Below are 15,363 nucleotides of genomic sequence, written 5' to 3' on the forward strand. Positions count from 1 at the left end.
TTCAAATATAGAAATATGAACCAGGGCGTGATAACAACGATCTCATTACTGCATGAAGATATCTTAAAACGCAATTACCTTTTTTTTTCTCGCTAACAATTGAGAAGTTCTGAACATTTGACAATTGTGTGGAGGTACAAATGCATATCTTTTCAAATTATTTCAAATATTTGTATAATTTACTTTCTTTCAAGCGGATCAGCATGCGATTTTAGTTGCTGTTAAGGGTCTGCACATATGAAATACATCTCATTTACTTTACCTGTAATAAAGGTTCTCATCAACGCATTACCGATATAACGAGGCACTTTGTAATACATGTTGTGGAAAGCAGAAACTGATTTACAAGATTGACCATCAGGCGTTCAAAACGAGGTAATGAAGAATGACAAACAAGGTAAGTAATTATTTGGATTTTTTTTTCTTTTCCCGTTGTTCTCGGTTTGCCTTACGAATAATCACATTCACCCGGACAAAGTAACATATGATGTATTATCCAATATGTGAGTTTAAAGGTCGTTGACATTTCGAGACATTTTTGCTTAATCGAATCCATCTTTAAAGTTTAGTAAAAAAAAAAGTGCAAGAAAAATCGTATCAGAAAAATATTGTTTCGGCATTATTCCTTTTGTGTTAGTATCATTTCATAACGCTCGATTACTTTCTTGTCCCAATATTTAGCGTTTTCTACCATCAGAACAAAATATGTTCCATCGTATGTTTGCTAATGATTGAATCTTGCTTATGTCGATTTTATGGGATAATGAATTGAGTTGGTCTTGAGACAAATTTAATAAACTGCGAATTTAATATATTTTTTATATAAATAAAACTGCGACAATGACAGTATGCATTTTTCCCCGCGGAGGAATAACGTCTAGGCGTGGTGAGCCGGTTCGCAAACGAAGCGGTGTCGGCCATTTTTTTACAGGCATCGGAGCGGAGAACAAGAAATATCAGGCTTCAGTCGCTTCACATCTTTTGAAACGTAAAGTTACCATTATTAAATGATGAATACAAAATTCTTTTTTTTTAAACTTTATTAATAGTTTTCAATAGTTTTTAAATTTTTATTTTGATGTTTTTTTCTCCCCTTACCTAATATTTGTATTCATACGCACTGCCAATGTTAATCTGGTCAAATTCATCGGTATATGAAACAGATCACATTTGGTAGTTTCATTGAGTGTGATTTAGGAAGAAATTGAAATATTTGATATTAATAAGAAATAGAATTTTCAGTCGATATCTATTTATAGAGATGCTGGCTACAAAAGATAAAAAGAGATTGTCTGACGTTAGGGCCGGTGTTAAACTGAAGAAAAATATTGGTCTGGTCAGCGGTACTTCATTTGTCGTGGGTTCAGTAATAGGTAAGTCAGACTATTAGGGAATATGTGTAAACCATTTCCACGTCCGGGTTCTTTTCATTTGATATAAATGTGTTGGTGATCAAATTTTGATCCGTTTTGGAGATATAAGCAAATATATTCCCTGTCCATAAATATATATAACACAGGTATCGTCCCATCGACTGAGTAATCATAACAGCAGACTCTACAGTGAAAAGTTATGATAGATAATCTTATAGATAGATACAAGTGTGATCTTGTTAACCTGATTTCTCAAAACATCGAAGGATCGAGCTGTTGGAACTTAGGTATGTCCAAGATGAGAACAGATGAAATTTGATGATCGTAGAATGATTCTTTTGGAGATTATTTGCAAGAAGTATTCACTGTCCCTAAGTAATACTGTGGAGCGATTCAACAAAACATCTACGAATGAACGAATGATAAGATTCGGTTAATAGTGATTTAAAACGTGGATCAATATTGTTATATCGAAAAGATAAAATTAATCGGCCTAACTTCATTGCGCTGTAAGTTAAAGCATTGTTTATACCATATCCCGACAAAACAGGATAAGTTTTAAGTTGATATAATTATTCGCTCTCACTATAGTCAAACACAAAGTATGTCAATAGGTAAACTCTGACAGTATCTAAATACTACAGGTACGTGATGTTTGTTACACTGTATAAAATATCATAGCGATTAAGGGCAGTGAAATGAATTTTGCGTTTACGCTTGTTATTGGATAACATAGAGAGAATAATGGTTTACATCAAAAGTATTTTTGCCAGAGAGACCAAAACGTGTCGATTTGCTCCAGCTGAAACTTCACTGGGACATTAACTTATATTGTACATTTCAAACTTAACCTCAATTTTATAATTGAGGGTACAGCCATGAAAAAAGCAGCGAATTCCTACACAAAAGTTGCCATTATATAAATTGTCAACTATGAGATTTTATCTTTTTATGCTCCGGGAAAATTTTAGCCACACTCACTGTCGTCCGTCCGTCCGTCTTTTGGTCAGACATTTCGTGTCCGGATCATTACTTTGCCCATACTATAGCAAGGATAATAAAACTTGGTGTATACATTGATCATACTAAGACGATGTACAGTGTACGAATTCCAAGAACCACGACCCCTTAATTACAGAGTTAGTGTCACTTGTTAAAAATTAATTGTCCAGTGCATTACTTTGCATGCATATAAGGAAGGATAATGAAATTTGGTGTACATATTGAACATACGAAGACAACGTGCAGTGTATTAATGCTAGGTCTCAAAACACCATAATAACAGAATTATTGCCTTTTTTTACTTTCTCTAGATTATCACTTTGTCTACAATCAAACTACGATATTGAAATTTGATGTACACATCAGTCATACAAAAGTAAGGTGCAGTAGAGCAAAGACTGGGCCCATGGCCCCTCAGTACCGAGATGTTGCCTTTGTTATAACTTTGTATCATGACCATAGCTTCGCTTGCATTAAATCTAGGATCATGAAACTTGGTGTATGAATTACTTTTATTTATGTGCAGTATACCAAAGCCAGTGCACAGTGCCTACAGATTATGGTCCTTTGTTAAAATTTTGTGTCCGATACAGTCGTTTTCAAGTAGTATCCATCGGTGACACTGATACTCTTGTTCTAATGAATTAATTTTTAATGTGAAATAGAACACCTTAGTGGAAATGTTTTCGTATTTTGATATTGATGTTCAACATACCCTGACATACTTACTACATATTAGCGTGATTTGGTAAATAAACGCACACAACTCGTTAAAAAAGAACACTAAACAGGCGGGCAACGACAATTAGGCAGACCTACAATTTCACTATTCCTGGAGGTGTAGTGTTGCAGCATTCTCTTTTAAGTTTTTATAGCTTTAGGTAATACTATTTGTATTTGGATTTTCAATATATCATGAACGTATTTCCATAATATCTAAAACTAACAGAAATATTAAAATGTCGCTTTCGATATTGTTTTCCAGGAGCAGGGATATTCATTACTCCAAGAGGTGTACTGAAAGAAACCCGATCTGTCGGAATCACTCTCTCGGTGTGGGCAGGTGCTGGATTACTCTCCCTTCTAGGTAACAGACAAAATTAATATGGGTAGAGGTAGACTGCAAATGCAATATCGTTAAGACGAATTCTTAAAACTTAGAAAAGTTCAACAATTAAAATTCAACAGGACGCCATACAAGTAGGAGAAGTACACACCGGTAAATCAGATGATAGTTTATTGATCCGCTTAAGAGATACTGACAAATGTACCTTAATAGGAGATGAGTAATCGTGACAACCAACTACACAGTTTTTATCGTCCTGACTGCATTCCGTAGTTGATTCAATATTAAAGAGCGTATTCTTGATATCGAGATTTTTGGGGAAAGATGTCGGCAACTTTCAAGCAAGCTCAGATGCAGGTTGATGAAAGTAAGTTGATTAATGACAAATATTACATTTCTAAATGCGATATAAAGCTGGACGTGATGGTGCTCGTTTATTTGTTGTTGGTTCCGTTGTCCTTATTTGGAAACGTAACATTGCTTACTTGGATAGACAAAGATTTACTTTGTGGGTGTTATACCCACGTTATTTACCACTTGCTACCATTACATGGTAAATGACTCAAATTGAAATGCTGACGAAACTTTTTATTACATCACCTACAAGTATTGAATACTCGTATCTAGTATATGACTTCATAAGCTGTTTCGCAGATTTCTATAATTGAAATGTTGATATTTGTTATATGTGTATATCTTGCCTGTACTGTGCTTTTAGCAGAGAGTTCGCCCCCTGTGCGTATGAAAAATATTATTTTCTCAATGGAGTAAACTATATCAATCAATTTTATCTGGATGTAGCTGTACAAGGTCACATATCAGTTTCAAGCGTGATACCAAGATAAAAATAGCTATATACTTTTGGTTGTGGCATTTTCCTTCAACTAATATCAAGTATGCTCCCACGTCAGGTGTTTATGATATTGCCATGCATACATAGACGATGCTAAAACATCAAAGGAACTATTCAATGTTCAAATTACTTTTCGTATTCCACAGGTCTTGTTGATGTTTACGATATATCATTTTGTTCGTTTTGCAATTGCGATCAGTTATGATACTTGTGACTGTCTAAACTGAATTGAAAGACTATTTAATAGGAAACCAACCAATTATTTATGAAGATAAATATTGAAACCCACAAAAAAGTTTTCACAACAAGCATTTGCCTTTTCCGGCCAATTTCATTGTCCTTTGTAATATTTGTTTGTCGATAGGTTCGCTGGCATATGCCGAGCTCGGATGTTTAATAACCAAGTCTGGATGTGATTATCCCTACCTATGGAGGGGACTGGGGAGAGTTATCGCTTTTCTGTTTGCATGGACAAAGATAATGATCATGACCCCCTCTGACCTGGCCATCGACGGGCTCAGTATTGCGGAGCACATGGTAACCTTCTTCGACTACTGTGGCTCCCCAAAGATACCAAGCAAACTTATCGCAGCCTTGACTATACGTATGTTGATTAGAACATAACATTATTTTGAATTTCATAATTCAACGTTTTAGCAAAATCATCTTATTTATTCCAGTCACTACGATTTTAGTAAACCAACATGTATAACAGTGTAACTTCCCATAGCCAATCCTTCTCAAAAGCGGCTATCACTTGAACGCAAGTATGTCCTTTATCTTATAGCAACAAAAGTTTTTTTTCCAAATTCGAGTTCGAAATCATTAGACCATTCTATATATTACCTCTGAAAACAGGCCTAACTGGGTGATCAATCGCAATAGTAACCCACACTTGGGAAAACAGCCGTGCACTTACGTGAGTAAACTCACATATTATATACTTTTTTTTTTACTTAATCGAAATATCTAAACTCCATGAAATGTCTTTCTACACTCAGTAAGCGGGCGTAAGGAATGTATAATGCAATGAGTTCATAGACAGGGTATTTATAATCACATATTGTATACACATATCATTGTTTTCACTTCATCGAAATATTCTAACTCTAAAAAGTACTTTTTGCCCTCAGTACCTAGAAATGTTGAAATATAAACGACTAAAGCGTACATAAGGAACGCATCATGTAATGTGTTCAGATACATGTATACTTATTTTGAATTCACAGATCATATTAGGTACATAGTTTACACAACTCGGGATATCGTTCAGATACTATAACTCTAGATTATCTCATTGCAATGATTTGCCAGTGATACATGATATCTTGTAATTAAAGGACAATACCGATCCATTATTGAATTGAGACTGTAATCTGATGTACGGTTTATACTGTGTTTACTTTAAATGCAAATATTTCAATGAGATTAACGCATGTTGTACCTACTTAGTTACATTGGCCACCATTAACTGCTGGGACACGAAACTTGCTGCCAGTGTACAAGTATTCTTCACCGCCTTTAAACTTATCGCCATCGGCATCATCATAGTTGGTGGATTTATCTGGATAGGACAGGGTAAGAATCCTATTAACTATTTCTTTCTGTAGTTTCTTTGAAAAAGTTCAAGCGTACATTTTTTTAATGTTCCATCAAATATGTTTACCTAATTGAAATTTAATTCGAGTACAGATTGCAAATGGGGTGACAATACGTCGATGTAATTATCATTGCTGTTTTGTGTTTTGAATGAATGGCAGGATATATGATTCAAACGTTTATTTTATCGGTAATTTTAATTTGGCGATTTTTCCCCTGCACGTATTGCACTGAAATATTATTACGGCAACTGTAGTTTGCTGCTTTCATAGAAATAACTGAGCATGCAAAAATTGAGCAGTACACTAGCTTGTTAAAATTTTGATGCGCTTCATCAATTGCGTTTACAAAATATCAACGGAAGGAAATGTATTCGATAGATTAGTATTAAACAATTTCATTTTTTAACGCCCTTTGTTCGCTCAAAATAACCATCCTCGAAGACATGTAATTTGCAGTTAAAATAATTAAGATCATTAACAGTAATGTCAGTTACCTTTCCTCATTAAAGCTTGATATTCTTATCGTTGAACTTTTATTTCAAACAATGGTTGTAGGTAAAACACACCATCTAACTGGGTTTACAAGTTCAGCCACATCCGAATCCGTATCGTCCATTTCACTGGCCTTCTATGATGCTCTGTGGGCTTACGATGGATGGTACGAACACGAGAAACATTTACTTATTTGTAACAAACAATTTATATGATATCAAATTTTAATCAATATTTTAATTCATCTGTTTCTCTGGTCTATTGTTTGTGATGTTTCTCTGGTCTATATTTATGACGTTTCTCTGGTCTATTTTTGTGACGTTTCTCTAGTCTATATTTATGACGTTTCTCTGGTCTATTTTTGTGACGTTCCTCTGGTCTATTTTTATGACGTTTCTCTGGTCTATTTTTATGAATGCCATGATATTTTTGTGTGTTTAGGAACACACTGAACTATGTTACAGAGGAGCTGAAGAATCCTTATGTGTAAGTAAAAAGCTAGTATGTAAAATTCTACCGGATAAATGTGATTTTTTAAAAATCCATAATTTCAGTAGAAAACTGTGACCATGATCAGCCTTATATTTAAGCATATATTTCTTATTATGTTCGAGGAGAGAAAATAACATGGAAGAGTAACATTTGAAATTAGAATGCAAGCTTTAAGCGTAAGTATGAATCGCTGATGTTGCAAATTTTCAATTTTTCGCAATATTTCAATTTCAGAACTGATCATGGATGAATTGCTAAATCAATCTGATTATTCGATTAGGTATTTGATCTTGAGCAAATAAAGAGCTGCATGATTATATTGTGATGAATAAATTAAATAAGATTTTTATTTTATCGTTTTGTAGAAATTTGCCACTAGCCAATATATTTGGGATGGCCATGGTTACGGTACTATACATCCTTGCAAACATCTCCTACATCGCCGTGCTTGGTGTGGATGGCATCCTGGAATCCAGTACCATTGCTGTGGTAGGTCAGAGTGTTTGTCAGGGAATTTTACAAAAGACACACACGTGAAGAGCACTTTTAAGTACATGTTTACAGTTAGATATATTAGATTAAAACAATTAATTAAACTGCATAACAGAACTGTTTTGTCCTTCTAGGACTCGTCAGCGATGCGTAGGGCCTAAATTTTGAACCCTTGGAAGCGAATAAGAGCTATAATCACATTCTGCGTGAAAGTGTCTATTTTTCTCATTGTTTACTATACTAACAAGAATATAGATACAATTTAGAACAAAAGAAGATAATACCGCGTAATGATTTGGGCATCACACTGACCTGCGTTATGTCAGTCTTTTACAAATGCATGAGATAACACATGTTTCGGATTAACTCCAAACCATTTTAATGATTGTCATTTTAAGGACGTTTTTTTAAATTAAAAAGCAATAATATCAAACAGTGTAAAATATGTTAACTTTATTAACTCGACACGAAATATTTTATGACCGAAATGTAAATAAAACTATTAAACAGTTGTCGTATTATATATATATATATATATGTAATATTTCTTCATATGTCTGTAATCTGGGTGACATTAAAAGAATCGTAACGGACGTCATTCCAGTTTTCTATCATTTAAATGGTGTTAATACTGATAATGTATATAATCATTCAGTGTTTAATACGGGATATATACAAGGGGTCCAACCTAAACCGTAGGTCATGGCCTAACTATCCCCGGTCACAACCAAAATTGCGGCGACCATCCGCTTCACGACACAGCGGTGAGTAAAATAAGTGTTTTGTCTGCTTACAGAGAACGTTACATATTCTGTTATCGTTACGCCATACAAATGTTTGATATGTAATATATTAGTCAAATAAGTAGGAAAACCGACCTCGATACCAGTTTTGACTGTCAAAACACTGAGGTTTTTTCACGTTTATTTTTACAGGACTGGGTTATATTGTGAATTCGTTGCACGAATATAAAGATAAATTCCTCTAGATCCGAAACGCAATATTGATGTGATAAGGAACGTTCTCTGTAAGCAGACAAAACACTTATTTTACTCACCGCTGTGTCGTGAAGCGGATGGTCGCCGCCATTTTGGTTGTGACCGGGGATAGTTAGGCCGTGACCTACGGTTTAGGTTGGCCCCCTTGATATATAACCCTTTTTAAAAACAGTCCTAATTGTGTTATAATACAAAACATAGATAAACGTAAATTTAAGGCTATAAATTGTTACATGATGTTCTATTTTATTTTGGAATCCAGCAACATTAGCAAAAATAATGCATTTATTTTCACCAACATTTGCTTCTTTTTTGTACTTAGTTATAGTAGATTGACCATACATCTATCCTTAACCAACATCATTACCATTTGATGTGAGCTTGATAAGATGCAAAAACTGAAGACTCTGGAAGTCTGCTCAAGTATATCATCATATTTATATTCTAATTGCTTTATTGTTGTGAATTGAAATGTCAGCTTCATTCCAGGATTTGATAATTAAAAGACGTAGCTAATGTCCAATTATTAGAAGATAGATTGCCGTATGAATACACTTATACATTCTTGTAGACATGGGGACAGAGGGTCCTAGGGCCCGCTGGTATCGTCATGCCTATTTTTGTGATGTTTTCCACGTTTGGCTCAGCCAATGGTTCCATGTTCTCTGGTGTTCGGTAAGTATTAGCCGGGTTTTGATTCACATAACAATTGTGTGGAACAATCATAAATAAATAAAAAAAAAAAACGAAGTTTAAACAATGTATGCTTTTAACTGATCCATGCTTGTCGACTACATGGATAGGAATTTGAAGAGAATTTCAGAAAAATCAGTTTAATCTGTTTACATGGCACTTTATTATGTATTTACCTCCGAATATATTTCCTTGTTTAGTGTGTATTGTTACGACTATGCAATTGATCTGATCCATGATTATGTTCTTTAACAGGACACTCTACGCGGCGGCAAGGGAACACCAATTCCCGGAGGTTTTGTCGTACGTTAGTTGTAAACGGTATACTCCAATTCCGTGCATTGTTTTTACGGTACGTAACATTCTTTGAATTTTGATAGGGATAAGTAGTGAAATTTTGTATGGATTTTAACGTCTTCACCAATAAAAGGATAGTAGAAAAATGACATAAAGAGGAAACTTATTATGCCCTTTACGGTTCTATAATGACACTTCACATGTTAAACGATTCTATGGGATATAAAAACATTTCACGTGTTTCACGTCGTCCAATCAAAACTAAACATCCACATGACATTGCATTTAGTACGTCATGCTCTTGTGCTTTCAAAATTATCTTTGAGATAGATTACAAAGAGTTACTACTGAAGGCTATCAGTCACGGTTTAAGGTTTTTAATGCATTGGTTCCTCAGGGATCTGTTCTAGGGACTCTTTTTCTCCCTTACATCAATGATATCACTGACAATGTTTATACTAATATTACGCCTTTGCAGATGACGACACTTAAAGATGATACAACTTGGAATTGGAAACAGCAAATTCTGTAATTCTATAATTTGTGTGAAGAACTGATGTTAATCGTAAAGCATAAACCAAAATTTACACAGCATTTAAGTGGCCAATATTAAATTATGCAGACATAATATGGGATCATTGCACTAACCAGTCAAAATATCTTCTATAATCTATTCAATTAGAGGCAGCAAGCCTAATAACAGGACTTCGATCTGGAACATCTCACAATAAACTTTAGAAAGAATTAGGTTGGGAAACTCTATTGGCATAAAATATAGCATGGGCTGTCACCTCAGTACTTACAAGATGCCCTAAATCCCCTTTTTTATAAACAATCTAAATGATAGCTCCTATGCCCTCAGACAATCAATACTTTTTAATCCAGTGATATACAGAACTAACAATTACTTTGACAGTTTCTTCCAAGTAATGTGTCGCACTAATAACATTACTGATTAAACCATACTTTTTTTTTTATCTGAATAGCCATGCATGATACTTTCCTGTTTTCATTGTGTTATTTTGTTAGAATATCAAAATATCTGAAAAACGCCCTTTTATACTACAGTGTATGTTAATTTAGTACGGATTGTATTTTTATGAAGACAAATGAGTTTCCTTTTGCGCATGTTTTTCTGATATGGGATTTGTTTAATCAGTCTTGTTTTGCAGCATACAAATAATAAAACTAAATACTCTGAAAGGAGATAAAACCTACAGAGCTGTGACCAGTGTATATATTTATGCACATGGACTGCCAGTAACTTTATGGTAATATGATGATAGTTTATATGATATATCCTGATAGTGTAACAATAGCTGTTTGTAATTGTGTGTATTTTTGTACAAGTTATCTTCCTTTATATATAATCTTCATTATAGTCGCCCCCAGAGAGAACTTGAAAAGACCTGCCAGTTGTTCGATATCGATGATTAATTTGTGTTACAATAATACACGAAAAAAAAAATTCGATAGATTTTGTGAGACTGTGTCATTGTACAATTTATCAAAATAAAGGATGGACATAACGAGACAGCGATATTCGCTCAGAGCCCACATATGCTACTGATGTTTATTTTGAATTGATCTATTTGGAGTTTAACAGCCCTTCGACAGCCAGGGTCAGCTTGGACCTAACTGCATATGCACAATTATTGTGTTCATGTTAGAAAGAACGTTTCAGGCGACACTTTATTACCTTTTTCTAGATTTAGTTTATTTTACACAGTTAAGATACATTATAATACAGTTAATGAATTAAGTTATGTGTAGCTGCAAAATTGATTCAGATCTGGAGATATTACACTCACTTTGGTATAACAAATTGGGTTTTTTTTCAGACGACATTGTCTCTACTGATGCTGATACATGGTGATGTGGAGAGTCTTATAGATTTCTTCAGTCTAGCTGCTTTACCATTTTATGCTCTAACAACTGTATCTCTGGTAGTCCTGAGGTTTACCATGAAGGACGCACATCGCCATATAAAGGTTAGCGTTTACAGTGATCATGTGTTCTTAGATTAGTAGACTTGCTGTCTGTTGTGCTGTCAGTGAAAATCAGAAAATAACATCAGACCATTTACATTGTTAAAGAAGCTACACATAGACAAAAAAGATTATTATATCAGAATACAAGGCTTATTTTGACGAGGGTTAGGCAAAACGAGAGGCGAGTCATCTTCGTCTTTCTGTTCCTGGCAAAAAATAAGATGTGCATTGTGAGGTATCAGATATCCCCAAAACAACTCATAAACCTAAAAAGATTTTTTACAAATTCGAGACTTGCTTGAGCAGGTCTGCACACTTACAAGGAGTAATTGTGTAAGTAATATATTTGTATTGATATCGATATTTTGTCAAAATAAATGTGTACGAAAGTTTGCTGCAGGTGGTAAACTGCAGTTCGCATGGGATGTCTACTTCATTAATGTTCTTGTGTGAATGTATTTATTACATGCTTACCAAAATTTTTCAGAGGAGATATTGTTGAAGTTATGTAATTGTTCTCATGTTTGAACGCATGGCATGCAACTACATATACATGTAGTGGTACAGGATGGGTGTCCATGAACAAACTTTGCTTTTTTTTAAGTACACGTGGGTTGGTGATTTCCTTTAAATTGGTAGTGAGCCCATGAAACATGTATATTATTCAAATATGGCCAATGTTTCCATAGTGCATAGCTTGTAATAAGCCTGTGTTCGGAAACCTAAAAATTATTCCCATCTCGGTTTAATGGCGGAGTTTGTCAACCCCCATTCATGCTTAACATCAGTGATACCTTTACATATTTATTTCCCTATTTTTAAGTATCAATGTATTTGCTAAATACATTACACGTCACCTTACGATGACCATATTGATTTTTCATCGGTTTTTATGTGACAAAATGGAGGATGCATAATTGGTAAACGGATTATAATTCAAGGTTTATTTTGGAGAGTGCTAGGAAAGACGAGAAGCGTGGCATCTTCTGACACTGTATTCTGTTTATCCTGCAGATTGTTATCCACCTCAATCGCGGAAAAGTACAATTTGTTTATATTTCATTGTAATGAAGCTATGCACCCATATGTCGCGTAGGAAAATATCATTCCTGGAAACTACATTTACATCTTTCAGAAATGTCAATGCGCAATTATAATATAATTTCTTTTATAAGTTAATACCAACAGAGAGTAAGGTCACGTAAGTGTGTGTAATATTGTCGCACAACACTATTTTCGATAATTAATAGCTTAATACCATAACAATTTATAGTATAGATTAATCGCATGAAATTTCAACCTGTTATTCACGTACGTTACTCACTTATATTTAATCAACATGACACACGAGGGTCAAAGTTCAGGTCAGCTTGACAGTAGCACGTCAGAACCAAAATAAGTGTTAATCACATTGATAGACAAAGCACTTTGTATTGACAGATCTGACAAAACTTATCGGCTGATATTTGTGGTGGTAGAAGGATAAAAAGAAATATTTCTAAAATATTTCTTAATACATGTATTTGGTCGCATGTTTATTTTTCACCAATAAATGATTGATTAATGTTTAATATTGAAATACATTGAAATATGTACAATATTAAGTCCGGTGGAATATACCACATTTTAATGTTTTATTTTCTTTTATTTGAACAGATATTTCTCCCTTTGCCGTTGATGTTCATTGTTTGCTTTGTGTATTTGACGATAACGCCCATCATTCAGGATCCTACTTTTGAATACCTCTATACCTTCGTCATTATAATGAGCGGCTTGGTTGTATACCTTCCCTTCGTTCATTACCACATTGACAACGGTTGTTTCAGTAAGTGATACAAACTATAAAACCAATTATCAGACTTATATAATCTACTTCTATGTATACATGTATGCATTCTGTATAATTTCTATTTTGTATATGCTGGATCACCCCATTACTGCTGTACTTGGTCATAAAATGTTCAAAATATTTTTACAATAATGTGTATTATTTGTTTTATTGAAACAATGTACAGTGTTTATAATGTCATCAAACTGATTTTACATATGTTTATTAGAAGTTAAGGAGATTTGCTGTCTTATTACACATTCTGCTCATAAACCTTGAACATGTATGTGTTTTTGTAAAAATAACAAATTGCGAAATGTCTTGGATGATGTATGAAATTGTTAATCAACTCAATCTTTGTATGCCACAGAGCCAGTGACAAGATTCATCCAGTGTTTGATAGAAGTGGTGCCAAGTCCGTACGACCCAGATAACAACTAAGTATTCCTTCAACAAAAGCCTGAAAAATGGATGCAGTATCATCTAGTCCTTACTGCCCCGATACCAAGATCTGTGGCACACGGCCCATGCGAACCCGTTAATAAGAAAAGTGACATGTGACGTATACGAAGCTAAATGTTGAACTTGTGTCACTGATCTGTAATGGGGAAAAAGTAAGGTGACCTGTAAGAATTTTACCAGATGAGAATGTGCCGTCTGACACGTACGAGCCTGTAATACAGATAGAGGTGACATTTGTGCAATCTGGCGATTTCAAGGCTATTGATAGAAGTGGCACCTACTAACCTCTATTACTAAGTTAAATCCAGACATGTGTAGAGGCGAATTACTGCCCGTCAAGTCAGATAATCATGGAGGACCATAATTTCTAACGTTATTGACAAAAAAAGAGTGAAAGAAACAAGGAAGTAAAAATTCGATAAAAAGTGAAAAAGTACAACCTCACTATAAAAAGTCGTGATGTATTTTTCTCAAGTACCTAATTGCTACAAATCAAACGTGCCGTTATATACATTACGTAAATCAAGTCTTGGCAAAAGTAATAATAAAGAAAACTAACTGACTAGCTTTTGACTTTTTTCAGTTCTGAATTCTAGAATGATGTTATTGTTAAATCATGATAGTGGGTAAGTAGGGCATCAATAAACAAATAAATAACACGACTGACTATAAAACTGAAATATCAACCAATGATTATTTGCTATAGAATGTAATGTAAAGAAGACAATGTGATACCATTTTTTATATGAACATTACTATGGTTAAGTGACATAAATTCAGCATTTATATAAATATATATATATATAATAACCAATTTTGACGGATATTATATGAATAGTTAGGATAGGTTGTATTATCTTGTTTTGTATTTGTCGAATGACATGATGCTTCTAGCTAATTAATATCAACAATACGATTGTTGGACATGTTGAGACTATCCGGAATCCATACTCTATATGTTAACTTTGAAATATCAAAACACTTTAGTTCTCTGACTTTTACATTATAAGTTTATATTTCCTGAACCTTTGAGCCCCTAAAGTGTAACATCACCTACGTTGTTTATGGTATTGAATGTATTCTATGTGGTTTAGTATATGTTGGTGAAATAAAAGGACAGCTACGACAACGTATGAATTGTCATTCTTCAGCTGTGAATCGCAGAGAGAATCAATGTTTATATCCACCATGACTCCACACTGCGCCATATGGTTGCAATGACTGCGTGAACTCCGTGTGTATGACATTTGTCCAGACCTCGATGCAATATCATTTCCGTTATTGTAGATGTAATCGTCGCCACGGATCCCTGCATGACAATACGTCTAGTGGATATACCATAATGTTTAAAATTAAGAAAAACTAATGAATACTTTATAGAAATCATTACGGGCCATCATGTTCGAAATACGTTCCTCTCTCCGTTCTATGAAGACTACAAATGGGTTTAGGCAATACTTTTTCTGCTGACCTGTGGACACTAGCTTGTAAGCTTCATACAATCACTGATATGGCATAAGTAATGCTTTTAAAACCTCTCCATACAGATAGCCGCGATCCTCCTACAACTAGCCAATTTAAGAAAGTTGAGTTTCCAAATATGGGAATGAATGATATTAACAACAACAATATATTTTACATCAGGAGTCTGATCAAACTAACATGCTATCATAATCTTAAAGTAGAAATACACATGTAAAAGCCCATTGCATGAAAAAAACTC

At 34.2% G+C, this 15,363-nt stretch overlaps 1 protein-coding gene across 1 annotated transcript; it reads left to right on the forward strand.

The window, feature by feature from the left end:
• The first annotated feature begins 378 nt into the window (after window positions 1–378).
• Window positions 379–13,619, forward strand: LOC132554938 (b(0,+)-type amino acid transporter 1-like). The gene is made up of 13 exons (XM_060219266.1): window positions 379–397; window positions 1,260–1,373; window positions 3,361–3,462; window positions 4,659–4,898; window positions 5,747–5,872; window positions 6,451–6,553; window positions 6,829–6,873; window positions 7,245–7,368; window positions 8,941–9,044; window positions 9,318–9,414; window positions 11,201–11,350; window positions 13,007–13,175; window positions 13,549–13,619. The coding sequence occupies exons 1-13, from the start codon at window positions 379–381 to the stop codon at window positions 13,617–13,619; spliced, it is 1,464 nt and encodes a 487-aa protein (XP_060075249.1).
• Window positions 13,620–15,363: the final 1,744 nt, after the last annotated feature.

Source organism: Ylistrum balloti, unplaced genomic scaffold (genome assembly GCF_031769215.1).
Source record: "Ylistrum balloti isolate Yb309-2 unplaced genomic scaffold, AGI_CSIRO_Ybal_v1 Utg370450, whole genome shotgun sequence".
Classification (NCBI taxonomy): domain Eukaryota; kingdom Metazoa; phylum Mollusca; class Bivalvia; order Pectinida; family Pectinidae; genus Ylistrum; species Ylistrum balloti.

Bases quoted from the DNA above. Each gene is read 5' to 3' on its own strand.
- LOC132554938 (XM_060219266.1), top strand. The intron at 3,463-4,658 runs GTAACAGACAAA...GTTTGTCGATAG, and splicing joins TGGATTACTCTCCCTTCTAG to GTTCGCTGGCATATGCCGAG. The intron at 13,176-13,548 runs GTAAGTGATACA...TGTATGCCACAG, and splicing joins CATTGACAACGGTTGTTTCA to AGCCAGTGACAAGATTCATC.